This window comes from Lissotriton helveticus, chromosome 1_2 (assembly GCF_964261635.1).
Source record: "Lissotriton helveticus chromosome 1_2, aLisHel1.1, whole genome shotgun sequence".
Classification (NCBI taxonomy): Eukaryota; Metazoa; Chordata; class Amphibia; order Caudata; family Salamandridae; genus Lissotriton; species Lissotriton helveticus.
This window is the reverse complement of record NC_136058.1, coordinates 414148860-414165847: the sequence shown is the minus strand read 5'-3', so window position 1 is coordinate 414165847 and position 16988 is coordinate 414148860. Positions and strand designations below refer to the sequence as shown.

The 16988-nt window shown below is 42.3% G+C and overlaps 1 protein-coding gene across 1 annotated transcript in view; it reads left to right on the top strand.

Annotated features, from left to right (window-relative positions):
- Window positions 1-16392, top strand: part of LOC144806973 (uncharacterized) — a 1014574-nt gene extending 998182 nt beyond the window's left edge. Inside the window, 2 exon segments of the mRNA XM_078673032.1 lie at window positions 11274-14068; window positions 14070-16392. Of these exon segments, the coding sequence (XP_078529158.1) occupies window positions 11991-14068; window positions 14070-14514 (2523 nt within the window). The 5' untranslated portion in view covers window positions 11274-11990 and the 3' untranslated portion in view covers window positions 14515-16392.
- The last annotated feature ends 596 nt before the right edge of the window (window positions 16393-16988 follow it).

Below are 16988 nucleotides of genomic sequence, written 5' to 3'. Positions count from 1 at the left end.
AACGTTAGAAACGTCCACAGCCCCTTGTTGGCCCCACTTCAACCTGATCGCACCGATATCATTACTCTGTGTTTCAAGGCCCCAATATTAAAACCGCCAACTTGGCGCACCCAGATTACCAATTCACCTGAGGGTCGACCCTTACCCCCCCATGTTGCAGGGGTATAGTAATTTAAGCAACCTAAGCAGTATAGGGGGTCTATTTTCCAGGTTTCTTGAAAATAACAGACATCAAACTGATCAATAAAAGTGAACTAATCAGGGAAGACGGTCTTCATCTTCAATCCTGCTACATTCCAGGATAACATGGATGTCCCATGGGCAGCAGGTGAACGTAGCCGCTGTCCGCTTGTAACATAAATAAGTACATCATTTGGGCCCGATACTCTTACAGGTAAGGAGGGTGCTTCCCGAGAGGCAGTAGCCTCACGTCCTGGATGAAGACAAGGAAGTTGAGTACCAGCTAAGGGTAAGAGAGAGGATTCCTTAATCATATGGGAGCAAAAAGACCATCTAGTTTGTTCTGGGTATTACAAAGCAGTCAATCATTAGCCTAAAGAAAGAAAAAACCTCTTAACCTAGAAAGTGTATTTTCTAGTTGTTAGTGGCACGTACGTGTTCTGTAAGAACCGTCTGTATGGGATCAAGGAACTTTCTGGGGGAAAGTACGATATTCCAGGGAAAGAAGATTTTCTGCAACATCAATCTCATTCAGTGTAAGCTCGATACAATCTAGTGATTAGGTTCGGGAGGTAAACATGGAAGCCCTTGAGATGTCTTCACGAATTGCAGAGCGACAGCCGCTAACATGGCGTATCCAGTGTATGAGCTTGTTGGTCAGGGAATCATTATTTTCATGGCCCTTGCTTGGGTCATATTTGGGTACGTTAATCATGTAAATTTTGGGAGGAAAATGGATATTAGACTGTGCAGGCAGTCGTGCGTTATGGTTTTGTGTAAAGCTCTGTGATGAGGTGGTTCGGTGGGTCCAGTGACCAGTGGGTGTGCCAACTTTGGGGGTACACTACTGCAATTTGCATGTATTGGGCATGACTAAGGGCTATTGGGTGCTCGGTCCTGGAGGGTGCTGGAACCACCATACGTGGCATGGCTGCGGGGGCTAGCTTGCAAAAAGTTACCAACTTGGGAGCTTTGGATAAACCACCTGATGAGATGTAGAGTCAGTGGGCACGGGGCGAGAGGGACAGGAAGGGTCCTTATTCAATAGCTGATTTACCAGGGAAGTAAGACCCTCAAGCATGGTTCCCATATCGTCGACCTCTAGTCTGAGAGTATTAATGAGGCTAAGTATTTCTTGGGGAACATTGGTAGATCTACAATCTGGTTCTAGGATACATGTCTCGGGATGCTGTGTTTGATGAGGGGATGAAACCTAGGCCCCGTTTCGGTGTCCTCCTCCAGCAACTCCACCAGTGTTGGAAACCTATAAGTGGACGGGATTTCTGACCCTGTCTTCTGTAGGTCACTCCCAGATGACTTATTTGAGGATTGGCTATCACTTCCAGCATCTAGGTTTCCCTCACAGCCTATGTCTGGGCACCCTTTTTAGGTCAAGCCTAGAGCAGCGCATGCGCTGCTCTAGGAAAACGACCTTTTGGAATTGCTGCGGACTTTTCTCGCCCTTGTACGTGAGAAAAGGCCTACGGCTTTCAGTCACGAGCGGCGGCGCGCAGGATGCCATCTGTTTTGTGTCAGTTTTCACACCAGCGCACACGCACCACTCGCAATAGACTCGCAACAGCAATGTCTGGTAAGTGAGACCTAAAAAGGAAAGTGCCGCACTTCAAACATCTACAACTTTCACTTTTCTGTACTTTAAATCCATTAAAATTGCATATTTGAAGTGTATCGATACATTGTAAGGGAGTATTTGGTTGATACAGATTTTTACTTTATTAGTGGTTTTTTATAGCGTACTAAATTAATAGCTGAACCTTTTGAAATGTAATTCACTAAAAGGGCAACCTGAGCCAGAGTCTCGTAAGAAAACAAACACAACAGGACAGTGTCTGAAGTGCTGATGTGGAAGAGGCTATCCCAGCCTTCTGTGAATGGAAATGGGGCAGAACAGTGAGTCGGCTTTCATCCTCTGGTGGCCAATCATTCTTTTACAAATTTGCCCTTATCACTTTGGCTGGTGGAGGGTGATTTTTGCTTCCCCTTTCCTCCTGTCCTGTTTGCTGGATTGACAAACTTGGAAGTGATTGTCCGGGCATCATTAGGCCATCAAGTATTTCGGAGCTTTTTCCTCTGATGTTGCCCATAAGCCAAGAGCATGGAATGAGATCAGGCCCTGGTGGCAGCCAATGTGCTTCATTCCTTTCTCTTTTTAGCTAAAATTCTGGTGCCAGTCACATCCTTTGTTTTCTTCCTAGAGTTTGACTTACGGTGTTTCTTATTCACTATTTTCAAAGTCAGTAGAGTGTGACAGAAAAAGTTGCTTCAAGCACTCCTTCACAGCTTGTTTGATCATCAGAGTAATATGCACCATTATGTTCAGGGATATCTCATGTTGTTTCCTACTTAAATTAAAGTATCAAACAGTGATGTGCAAAGGGGAATAAATGTAGGAGTTATCTTACTGGATCACTCCCGGTTTTGGGACTGACGCTGTTGGTTTTTAAACTATCCAATGGTACCCTGTCAACCATGACCCAGTGGATGTGCTTTGACCTTTGAAACAATGTGCGCATGCGCTGCTCTAGGAAAACAACCTCTTGGAATCGCTCGGGAAGCGTGTGAAAAGGCCTACGGCTTGCTGTTACGAGCTGCGGTGGGCAGTGTGCCATCTGTTTTGTGTCAGATTTCACACGAGCGCGCGCACAACTCGCGGGACGCTGCAGCTTCCAAAATTTCTGAGTTTGCTCCTGAAACTGATGCTCAAGGTGCGATCTTTCTTACCCCGGTTTCACCCTTTCTTCCACCTTGTTCCTTAAACCTGCTCTTCTGTGTTCCTTATAATGTTCTATTATCTCTTCCCATCTCTTGTCCTTTATTCGAACTAAGCCCCCCTCTCTCTCTAGTTCTCACATTTACTAATTAGACGCATTTGGTTTGAATTCACTGTAAATCGAGTCAAATGATTCGATTCAGTCACTGTGCCGCAGAAGGAGTCCCACACCAGAGTTAGTATTCTGTAAGAACACAGTCAGTTCAGTAAATGAAATAAACCCAACAACACAGAGAATTGGTCACCCCATCCAACAGACGAGAGGCTGCGCACAATGCTCACACAAGTGAAATGCACTCATTGTCTGACATATTTAGCACTGAACCTCCCTGATTGGCTTTGGTTCAATATTTATGTACATATGTGGTATCTGTAGAGCGCAAACCTACCCTAAAGGCAGCTGAGCACTATACACGGGCAAAGGTACAGGAAAGCCCATGAGTGATCGGAGGGGTGTCTGGGTTCAGGGAACAGAAGTCTATTGTTACTGCATTGTGATGTAGTGTTATTTTTTAAGGTGACTTGTGTTCTGCAGTATGCTAAACTACAGCAGAATTAAGGGTGTTGTCCCCAGATCCTGGGTGCATGCATAGATGGAGTCCGCTTTGGGGTGTCACGATAATTACCACATAATTATATGCTACATAATTACACTGCACTAAATGCAACATACACTCCAAATAATAGCACTTAGTGCCACATGATTATATGCCACATAATTACATGCCACATAATTACACTCTACTGAATAAAACATACACTCCACACAATACCACTCAGTGCCACATAATTATATGCTACATAATTACACTGCACTCAATGCAACAAACACTCCAAATAGCACTCAGCGCCACATAATTACACACCACATAATCACATTCTACTGAATGCAACATACACTCCACACAATACCACTCAGTGCCACATATTTATATGCTACATATTAACACTTCACTCAATGTAACATATACTCCAAATAATACCACTCAGTGACACTTAATTACATACAACATACTTACACTCCACTCAATGCAACATAAATACACTCCACATAATACCACTCAGTGCCACATTATTATATGCTACATAATTACACTGCACTCAATGCAGCATACATTCCAAATACCACTCAGTGCCACATAATTCCACACCACATAATTACACTCTACTGAATGCAACATACACTCCAAATAATACCACCCAGTACCACATAATTACACACAACATAATTACACTCTACTAAATGCAACATACACCCCATACAATACCACTCAGTGCCACATAACGATTTGCTACATAATTCCACTGTACTCAATGCAACACACACTCCAAATAATACCACTCAGTGCCACATAATTATACTCTACTGAATGCAACATACACTCCACACAATACCACTCAGTGCCACATAATTATATGCTACATAATTACACTGCACTTAATGCAACATACACTCCAAATATTACCGCTCAATGCCGCATAATTACATGCCGCATATTTACTCTACTGAATACAACATACACTCCCCATAATACCACTCACTGCCACATAATTACACGCCACATAATACCACTCAGTGCCATATAATTACACACCACATACTTACACTCCACTCAATGCAACATACATACACTCCACATAATACCACACAGTGCCACATAATTATTTGATACATAATTACACTGCACTCAATGCAACATACACTCCAAATACCACTCAGTGCCACATAATTACACGCCACCTCAGTCAGTCAGTCAAATATCTTTTATTCGGTTTCCAAAATTTTTTAGGAACCATAAAAAGTACATTGCAATGAACAGTATATAAAAGTGGGACGGCAAAACGAGTTATACCAAAAGACAGAATTTACATAAACAAGATACATTTTTAAGTTAAAAACAGACAGAGTTATTAGACAGAATGTTAATAAAGTGCGCGTGCATTTAAAAGTCAAGTTAATCCTAATCACACTGATATTTTGTACAAGTTTTAAGAAAACCAGCTACACGTTTAGCAACAAATTCAGAATCTAAAAGTTGCAAAGCATGAAAAGCGGGACGACAAGATCTCAAACCCATTGATAACAATAGGGGAATAATCCAACGCTTTGGAGGTAAATCATAAAATCTGCAAAAAAGGGTAACATGGATTGTGGATTGTTCCGAAGTATCGTCACATGGGCACTTGGTGATGGATTTTGACCAGTCTTGTTTTTTCGGAAAAGAAACAATACGAAAAAATTTATTAAAGCGAAACCGGGTCAGGAGATATTTTTCGTGAGCGATCAAATAATATTTCAGGTAGGGTTGGACGCCTAAGGAAGATTGAACACTTAAGATCTGGATATTAGAGATCTTAGTGATTTCCTGAGATATGCGAAGTTCCCTCAGATGTGATATGCATAGGATTTTTAGATTGTTCCTTGACAAACTTAATAGGGATGACGGCTCTAAAAAATACGCCACCTAATTACACTTTACTGAATGCAACATACACTTCATACAATACCACTCAGTGCCACATAAGTATATGCTACATAATTACACTGCACTCAATGCAACATACACTCCAAATAATACCACTCGGTGCCACATAATTACACGCCACATAATTACACTCTACTGAATAAAACATACACTCCTCATAATACCACTCAGTGCCACATAATTACAAGCCACATAATTACACTCTCCTCAATGTAACATTAATACACTCCACATAATACCGCACAGTGCCACATACTTATATGCTACAAAATTAAATTGCACTCAATGCAACATATGCTTCAAATAATACCACTCAGTGCCACATAATTACACACCACATAATTACACTAGTGAATGCAACATGCACTCCAAACAATACCACTCAGTGCCACATAATTATATGCTACATAATTGCACCGCACTCAATGCAACATACACTCCAATTAATGCCACAAAATTACACTCCACTGAATACAACATACACTCCCCATAATACCACTCAGTGCCACATAATTACAGGCCCATAATTACACTACTCAATGCAACATAAATAATAATAATAATATTAATCCACATTTGTAAAACGCACAATCACTCGTAAGGGTCTCTAGGCGCTGGGGGCCGTCGGGAAGATTAAGCGAGCTATTGCCCAGAGTCACATGGTGCTGGGCTAACCTGCCGCCGGGGATCGAAATACACTCCACATACCACTCAGTACCACATAATTACAAGCCACATAATTGCACTCTACTCAATGCAACATAAATACACTCCACATATTACCACTCCGTGCCACATAATTACACGCCACATAATAACACTCTACTCAATGCAACATAAATACACTCCATATAATACCACTCAGTGCCACATAATTACACGACATAATAACACTCTACTCAATGCAACATAAATACACTCCATATAATACCACTCAATGCCAGATAATTACACGCCATATAATTGCACTGTACTCAATGCATCATAAATACACTCCACATAAATGCAATCTATACCACATACCACCAATCAACATAAATGCACTCCACACCATGACACACTTTTCCTAAGCATAATTTCACTTAACACCACAGTTCCAGGCCACACATTTCAACTCCATATTTCCAAAACACACTGCTTAATTACACACCAAACAACATGTTTCAACTCCACAATCCACAACGTACCTCCAATCCACACCATATATTGTCATCACCTGAGCACTAATCATCATTCACCACCACCATTTTGTATCAGCGCATCACCTAATCATTCCGTCAGTCTGCCCTTGGAATCTGGCATCTGTTGATTCTCCCCTAGTGTCCGTCTGCTGCTCGTGTTCTAATTAAATTACCGTTTTCCAACCTACACTCCCCTGTTATTTATGCCCCGCTTTCCCATAACAAAAAAATGTATAACAAACAAGCATGAGAACAGGCAGGAAAAAGTTGCCAGCAGTGCAAGTACAAAAAAAGTAGAAGACATTTTTTATGTTAAAATCTTTATTTATCAGGTTTTTTAGTTGTATATAATGTTGTCTTCGTTTGTATAAACGTAACAAAAATGCTTAACACTTTTTATTATAACTTTTCAACAAAATTCACAGCAGCCACAACGCTGTACAACATAGCCAAAAGTTCTGGCTAAACACATAAGGTCCCAAAGGCGAGATCCATTGGCTATGACAACGCTTGTTTTAGTGGGTTATGAAACATAGCTGGAATAGCTAATTGGCGGACCGTAGTAGGGTTGTTTAAACTAGCTGGTTGGGTAGAGCATTGTGGGGATTTAGTATTTGCTACATGGGTGGTTGTATCTGTCACTAATATGTCCTCGCACTCGCTAATGCGGGTGTCTATCCTATCCAGTACACAATTACTCCCTGCATGTTTCTGTATCTTCCTAGCCTTTTTCCCTTTACTATCCCTCCCGCCCCTCCCCCACTGCCCTCCATAGTTTTCCTTTTCCCCGTGCTACCTCTATACTGCAAGTTAAGTCTAAAGCAACCTGTCTACACAATCAGCAATGAACAGGCCTCTTGGCCCCGTGGACAATGAGAACCCTCAGGCCACCCTTATACCGGCCCCACAAACCCCTCAGGAGAGAGAGCGTAATTATTTAGAATCAAAGAGAGTAGTTTGGGCAATGCTGGGAGATAACCGCGTTAACAGTACCTTGACTTGTCCACAACAGTTCTTGAATGTCCAGCGAATCTGAATAGGCAAGATGCCTAATGCCAGTGGAAAGGGGGGTAGCCCTGCCCTGCCTCTTCCTGGCAATGAGGGCAAGGACGGGACAGCCCTTGGCCCGGGCTTCGCCCGCGCGCGTCCCGCACTGCGGGGGGAGAGGCAGCGGTATAAGCGCGGTGACATCAAGGGATGCTGGGGCAGGCAGTCCTCACACTGAGGTTGAGCGCCTGGATAGGCTGATGGCACTAGCGGCGTTTCCGACATGGACCTTGGGACTCCTTTGCTACCAGGGTGCTGCGCAGAGCTTGTGGTGTCCCTTGCTGGTGATAAGATAGCTTGCTCCCCTAGTGCCTGGCCTGTGCTATTGCATTGTTTGCATCAGATTCACCTAGTGCCTGGCTTGTGTTATTACATTGTTTGCCTCGGATTCTCCTAATGCCTGGCCTGTGATATTGCATTGTTTGCATCAGATTCTCCTCGAGCCTGGCCTGTGTTATTGCATTGTTTGCCTCGGATTCACCTAGTGCCTGGCTTGTGTTATTGCATTGTTTGCATCAGAATCTCCTAGTGCCCAGCCTGTGTTATTATATTGTTTGTATCAGATTCTCCTTGTGCCTGGCCTGTGTTATTGCATTGTTTGCGTCGGATTCTCCTAATGCCTGGCCTGTGATATTGCATTGTTTGAGTCCCGTTTTCCTAGTACCTGGCCTGTGTTATTGCACTGATTGTGTCATATTCTTGCAATGCCTGGCCTGTGTTATTGCATTGTTTGCATCACTTTTTTCTAGTACCTGGTCTGTGTTATTGCACTGTATGTGCGGTTTTTGGTATGTTATTATTCCAATATTGCTGCTTTTCTAACAAACATGGTACCTTTTATCCCAATCAAGTGCATGTGACTGCAAGGACACTTCCTGCAGTAACAATCTACTTCCTATTTATTTGGCAACAGACAGCACAACATGTCTGCCAGAGATGCTGTAGGGTCAGAAACAGTACATAGGAAAGTAGGTATGATGGAAAACAAACTATTGCGTAAGATTTTAAACGAAGAAGCTGCTGTGATAGACGGCAAAAAATTAATGTCAAAACATCAGCATTAGGACAATGGTACATGGAACAATAATGGTAGATATATTTACACTTCTGTGCAGTGCGTGTCACTTAATGTTCTTTTCTTGCACTCTCATGAGATGGTTTTGCAAGCCAACTCTGAGCTCACTGAGTGTGGAGCTTCCACGAATCCCAGAGACAGGCCGTTCCAAAGACGGTAACAGAGAAGGTTGAAAGATCTCAGTCTTCATCCTCTAATATGGAATGGTGATCCCTGAGGGGGTGTGGGTGGTCTGTGTGTTGCCACGGCTGTCCAGGGGGTGTAAGAAAATGTCAGCAATTTGTGGAGGGCCCTCTTTTGCGTGAGAACCACCGAGCTTCATGCAATACAGACTAGAGGGTTTGTGTCTGCGCAGGATGAGTTACATTCTGATAGTAAAATGGAGGACCTTGTCCAAAGGCGATAGATGTTGCCAAGGATTAACATCTTCAGTTACGACAGATAGAGAAAGTCCATGTATCTCGAGGAGCTTGAAAAGCTTTCTGCACTCTGCTGGTGCAGGCAGGATGTTTATTCTCTAGTTGGCATTTGCCAGGGGATGTTCAGATACAGTGGGTTAATTAAACCTTGCAGCAGCACTTGTAGCGTGGACTCTTGGAGTCTTGTAGTATGTGTTAGATGCGGAAGAACTGTCTTAATGTTCTACGGAGCTCAGAAAATCCAGACTTTCCGGGCCAGAACCGGGTGCTGTAAGCTGCATTTGTTTCAGGGAGATGGACAGATGTTATGGCGATAGGAAACCCCGAAAAACCACAATAATGTTCCACTCTTCCAGGTTAGACGAAACCAAAAAGGCTTGAACAAAGGGAGCTGTTGAAAGTGTCAAAGGTGACCTATAAACAGCAAGGTAAAGACAGGAGTTGGTATTTGAGATAATCTTAAGTGAATAGGAAAGAAATGAGAAGTGTGTGAATGGAGTTACTTTCGTTGTATACTTCGTAAAGAGTTACTGGAAATTTTGCAGCCCCGCCTGGTCCATCTCTTTTTCTAAACTCTATTGTTGTTTGAATGAAATCTTGACCGTATGCATCTATCTTAAGCAAAACCTTAAGCACTTGGGAGCTCCGAGCACCCTTACTTTGCTAAGTTACTCAGTGAACACTGTTAAATCACCTAGTTTTCAGACATTAATAAGATGTCACCTGATCACCAGAACTTTTAGTTAAATATTTGTGTATTATGAAATATTCCCTACTAAGTTCAAAGGCAGTAAAGAAGAAGGGGCGATTTACTAAGATTTTGCGTCGTGTTTGCGTCCCAAAAGTGGCACAAAAGAGTGCAAAATCTTTTTTTCCTAATTTTCTTTCCAGCAAATAACGTAAAAGTAATGTGAAGCATCGCACCGCACTGCTTCGCGTTACTTTGCACCTTGGGGCCTGCCAATGGTGGGGCATGGGCGTTCCCGTGCAACCACCCATTGGGGCAGATTTATGAGTTCTGGCGCATCTCTGCAAATCAGCAGGGATGCGCAGAACTGATGCGTCACGCAATTCCCTCCTTGCGGCACCACAGATGCGCCGCATTTACATTGCGGCGCACCATGGGGCAAGGAAGGGCAGATGCGTGACGCATCTTGTGGTGTACGGGAGGCGCATTGCTGGAGTAGCGTCGCAAGTGCGACGCAACTCCTGCAATGTACAGAGGCCACCCATACATAACGTGGTGCGTCACTCCTTACGCCTGCTTCAAGCAGGCGTAAGGATTTGACCCAGCAGCGTCGTAAAACTGACTCAGTGAAATCTTATAGATTTCACTACGTCAGTTTTATGGGGCTTTCCTACGAGGGAACGCCCAACCTGCGACAGAACGCCCACATGAAACCTGACGCAGGTTTCATGTGGTGCAGGGCTTTACAACGTGACGCATCTGCCTAGATGCGTCACTTTGTGAATAGGTTGCAGGGATGCGCCACGTTTCCGTGCCGTTGCGTGACGCAACGGCAGCGTAAACGTGGCGCAAGTCTGACATAAATCTGCCCCATTGTTTCTCACGCTAAACTCAATTGACCAAATACAGTAGATTGGGTTTAGCGTGAGAAAACTGCGCCCTTTTAAACTAGGCGCTTTGAAGGAGAAATGCTTTAATTTCTCCTTCCTTTTCTGAATTTGCATGCGTGCTGCACTGTGCAACATGCATACAAGGTTGGAAAAGGTTTCCCTCATGTCTAGGCATAGTATTTTGTACAGGAAGGGTGTCCTTCCTGTAGAAGACCTATGCTGGGCTCACACACACACGCTAGCGCTCTGGTGCTAAGGTGTGTGCATGGCGCAGGGCTGCTGTAATCAGTGCCGGCGCAAGGGAAAGGGAAGGAGAGAGCCATAATTTTGAAAATATGGTGCTCTCCTGCTCCCTCCCTGTCATGCAGTGCAGCCTCGCAGGGGGAGGCCTGCGCCACATTGCGTGGAGATTTGGTAAATCTCCCCTGAAATGTCTTTTACAACCAGATAAATATTGTGATTTCTCATTCTATTTTGTTTCAATTTAGTAATTTTAAATATCTTTACATCCTACAGATAACAAGCCTTGAATGTATGAATTGACCATCAATAATAACGCGAATGCTGTAAATCTTCAATAATAGCAGAAATATTGAGCTACAGTATTCAGGAAAACATCAGCGCAGTCGGCGACAGAGGAACCTGCACACAAACTGACAGATCCCGGATGAAGCATCAAGGGCAGTTCAGTGATTGTAAGAGTCTGAGCTATGCACCTCCACGCCACAAGACGAAGAAATGACCTTAGGAAAATTAAGGCAACAACAATAACAAACCACCTCCTGAATAAACAAGTGTCAAATACTAACTTTGATCAATGTATCGGTATGATGTGATTACCACAGTGCTCTATTTTCTAAAATGAAGACAAGCCATCATTCCGTGCTCTAGGTGAATTGTAAACTCTTTCTGGCCAAACCACAGTAACAAGCGAAAAGCACAACAGAGCGGAGCCAGACAACTGACGGGTAAAGGAAAGAGGAGCTCTTCTATCTACAATACAACAGACTGTCCCAATTTGCACCAGCCAGAAGGAAGATACATCTTTACCTGCAAGCGTCCACAGCCATAATCCAATCTAAAGGCACAATCCCCTACAAAGACACATTCTACGTATTAGGAGTGTGGCAAATATTTGGTGGCTATTGTATTTTATTGTTAAAACAGAAATCAAACGTGCAAAATACTGCACACATTTAAAGTGTGTGAGAAATCACAAGTGCTTTATCAGCCATGTTGGCCCATCAGGAACTACAGTCAAGGGATATAGACCATTATATACCCGACCCACAGACACTAACCAAGAAAGAAGAATCATACACATACAGCAAGAGCTTTAGTTTGTCATCACTACTCAAGCTTCATCAGCACACGTACACAGGACAAAAACCATTCAAGTGCAGTAAATGTGTAAAGTGCTTTAGTCAGTTATCACACCTTCAAAGACATAATCAAACACACACAGGAGAAAAACCATTCAAATGCAGTGAATGTGGGAAGAGCTTTAGTCGATTATCAAACCTACGAAGACATCAACAAACACACACAAGGGAAAAACCATTCAAGTGCAGTGAATATGCAAAGTGTTTTACTTTCTCGTCACACCTACAAAGCCATCTGTCTAACCACATAGGAGAAAAAAAATTCAAGTGCAGTGAATGTGCAAAGTGCTTCAGTAAGTCATCACACCTACAAATTCATCTGCGAACACACACAGGAGAAAAGCCATTTAAATGCAGTGAATGTGGCAAGAGCTTTAGTCAGTTACATCACCTACAAAGACATCAGCGAACACACTCGGAGGAAAAACCATACCAGTGCAGTGAATGTGGGAAGAGCTGTAATCGATTAGAAAATCTACAAACACATCAGCGAACACACACAGGGGAAAAACCATTCAAGTGCAGTGAATGTGCAAAGTGCTTTAGTCAATTATCAGTGCTACAAAGACATCAGCGAACACACACAGGGGAAAAACCCTTTCATTGTAGTGAATGTGACAGTAGTTTTCACAGCTCTTCAGCATTAAGGTATCATCAGCGAACTCACACAGGAGAAAAAACATTCAAGTGCAGTGAATGTCTAAAGAGCTTTAATAAATTATCAGTACTACAAAGACATCAGCGAACACACACAGGGGAAAAACCATTCAAGTGCAATGAATGTGTCAAGAGCTTTAGTCGATTATTAGTGCTACAAAGACATCAGCGAACACACACAGGGGAAAAACCCTTTCATTGTAGTGAATGTGACAGTAGTTTTCACAGCTCTTCAGCATTAAGGTATCATCAGCGAACTCACACAGGAGAAAAAACATTAAATTGCAGTGAATGTGCAAAGTGCTTTGGTCGGTTATCAGACCTAATAAGTCATCAGCGAACACACACAGGGGAAAACCCCTATCATTGTAGTGAATGTGACAGTAGTTTTTGCGGCTCTTCAGGATTAAGGCGTCACCAGCGAACTCACACAGGAGACAAACCATTCAAGTGCAATGAATGTGTCAAGAGCTTTAGTCAATTATCAGTACTACAAAGACATCAGCGAACACACACAGGGGAAAAACCATTCAAGTGCAATGAATGTGCAAAGTGCTTTAGTCAATTATCAGTGCTACAAAGTCATCAGCGAACACACACGGGGGAAAAACCCTATCATTGTAGTGAATGTGACAGTAGTTATCGCAGCTCTTCAGCATTAAGGTATCATGAGCGAACTCACACAGGAGAAAAACCATTCAAGTGCAATGAATGTGTCAAGAGCTTTAGTCAATTATCAGTGCTACAAAGACATCAACGAACACACACAGGGGAAAAACCATTCAATTGCAGTGAATGTGCAAAGTGCTTTGGTCGGTTATCAGACCTAAAAAGTCATCAGCGAACACACACAGGAGAAAAACCCTATCATTGTAGTGAATGTGACAGTAGTTATCGCAGCTCTTCAGCATTAAGGTATCATGAGCGAACTCACACAGGAGAAAAACCATTCAAGTGCAATGAATGTGGGAAGAGCTTTAGTCGATTATCAGACCTACAAAGACATCAGCGAACACACACAGGGGAAAAGCCATTTAAGTGCAGTGAATGTGGGAAGAGCTTTAATCACTTATACCACCTCCAAACACATCAGCGAACACACACAGGGGAAAAACCCTATCATTGTAGTGAATGTGACAGTAGTTTTTGCGGCTCTTCAGGATTAAGGCGTCACCAGCAAACTCACACAGGAGAAAAACCATTCAAGTGCAATGAATGTGTCAAGAGCTTTAGTCAATTATCAGACCTACAAAGACATCAGCGAACACACAGGGGAAAAACCTTTCAACTGCAGTGAATGTGGGAAGCGTTTTAGTCTCTTATCAAACCTTCAAACACATCAGCGAACACACACAGGGGAGAAACCCTATCATTGTAGTGAATGTGACAGTAGTTTTCATGGCTCTTCAGCACTAAGGTATCATCAGCGAACACACACAGGAAAAGAAACATTAAAGTGCAGTGAATGTGCAAAGAGCTTTAGCCGATTGTCACATCTACAAAGTCATCAGCGAACACACACAGGGGAAAAACCCTATCATTGTAGTGAATGTGACAGTAGTTTTCGCAGCTCTACAGCATTAAGGTATCATCAGCGAACACACACAGGGGAAAAACCCTATCATTGTAGTGAATGTGACAGTAGTTTTCGCAGCTCTTCAGCATTAAGGTATCATCAGCTAACTCACGCAGGAGAAAAACCATTCAAGTGTAATTAATGTCTAAAGAGCTTTAGTCAATTATCAGTGTTAGAAAATCATCAGCGAACACACACTGGAAAAACCCTAACATTGTAATGAATGTGACAGTACTTTTCGCGGCTCTTCACCATTAAGGATTCATCAGCGAACACACACAGGAGAAAAACCATTCAAGTGCTGTGAATGTGCAAAGTGCTTTAGTCAGTTATCACACCTTCAAAGTCATCAGCAAAAACACACTTGGGAAAAACTATTCAACGGCAGTGAATGTAGGAAAAGCTTTAGTAACTTATCAAACCTCCAAACACATCAGCGAACACAGAGACTCTGGAAAGAACTTAAGAACATCAAAAATAATATTGACCCCTTAGAGACAAAGACAAGAGCAGAACAGTGCAGTTATTGTGAGAGGAATGAATTACGGAAAAAAATTAAATTCAAATTATGTGGGACATTGAAATGCCAGATGATAGAAGACCGGACTAGCAGTAAAAAAGGAAAACAGATAACAGTATTTGCAGAGTTATAAAAGTGTTTGTTTCCAGTGATTGTTCACTTCCGTACACATAGCAAAGCAGCATGATGTACCAGGATACACAGTGGGAGGCTAGCACAATGTGGACTAAAAGAAAAGAAAAATTGTTGATTTTTATTTGGTGAAGAAGAGATACAAAGAAAAACATTCAATTGCACCTGATCACACTTCCTTTAAAAGCAACACTGAACAATACTGGGACTAGCAACGATATTTTCATCTAACTTGTCGGCTTAGTGATAAAACCTATAAACCAAACACACCCAGAGTGAACACGTTGTCAGGGCTCTGGAGATGGAAGCTTCATTGGTAAAATGTATGTATTGCTATTAACAAATGCCACTGCAGTATATGTAATGAACTAAAACGAAGCACAGGTGTTCAAGAAATAACCTGTTTTTAGATATAAAAGAGCACATACCTTGTTTTTAAGTAATGTTTGCTGCATCTTTTACACACTGTTATCGGTTGCTGGATCAGCTCGTGCCTCGGGCCTTATAACTAAGTGTGACCCGTGGCTCCTCTCCGACATGGCTCTCCCTATTCAGTTTGTGACTTGCCAAACTCTTTCTTTTTACCAGAATTGAGCCATTGTAAGCAGCCGACTCTGTTTGAAGAATGTGGTGAAATAGCGAAATCCCACATGAAAAGCATAAATGTGCCAGGACAATCAGTTGCACTCCCAGCAACTCGTCTCCCACACTTGATTGTCCCCTGTGGTCCAACGTTCTAAAGGATTTGTCGTATGAATGCCAGAAGTGGCAGTGACATTCATGAAGCTAACGCTAACAGGAGTGTGTGGGAGATAGAGAGGGTGAGAGATAAAGAGAGCGAGAGAGACAAAGAAAGGGGCGAGAAATAGAGAGAAATGGAAGGAGGGGGAACGGCACGTTATATGTACTCACCTAAAAATAGAAGAAGCAGCGGAATACATGTCAATGAGTGACATCACCAGAGAAACGGGCTGAACACCTGTGAATTTATATGTTTATTTTTAATACCTATAGACCCATGTCATGCCAATAAACAGGGCACAAGTAAGGAAAATAGTATGGAGCCCATTATCATATGCAAATTCCAGTGACGTCACATGTAGTGACATCACAAGAAGTGATGTCAGGTCCTTATAATAATTTTTATGTGAAAGGTTGACGGCCTGTTTTAAAAACAAAAAACAAGAAACATAAAATAATGTAAAAATACGTTTTTGGTTTCAGTTTTTATACATCATATGTTTTTCCCACTTTTAGTTTGTAACTAAACTCGGAAATGACTGAAAGTGTAAATATTTTTAAACAGATATGTGGAACTTTGAAATTACATTTTTAAACAATTTTCAGAAAATAAATAAAATGTGCTTTTAATTTGCGTTTGTTTCCTGATGTTATTCTTTATCCAGCCCCTAAGCCCCAAAGTGGTTCACATTTACTGTGTATTAAGCAAAGAAGGGCTAATTTTGTCAAGTTCTCTGTTCCTCTATTGCGCCACTCACACAAACAAACAGTCGCAGGCTAAGGAGCTGGATGGAACTGAGTCAAGTTTCTAGATAATAGTGGGGGACCCCTTCAAACTGTGGCTACCCCCGACTTGTGCCGTGCTGATAAACCTTTCTTGACCCCCAGTGTATGATCTACTCTGATTTCTGGAGGGACACACTTCCACAAACGACCATGTTAAATCTAGCTTCGCATAACCCACTGAGCATTCCTGCAGGTGTGGTACTTGATAGCAAAGGTTTATTGTCAGCATTATTTACAGCAGATAATAAAACAATCACAATTCTTGTCGATTTAAAACGACTTAAGCACAGTTCATACAAATACTACACTTTGCGCATAATCCATGATCTGACGTAAAATGCTAGTGCAAATAGATGATGTACATCACTTTTAAAACCAATCAATTAGATAGAGCGGTCATTAGATCTTACAAAGCGTACCAGCTAACAAGCACGTAC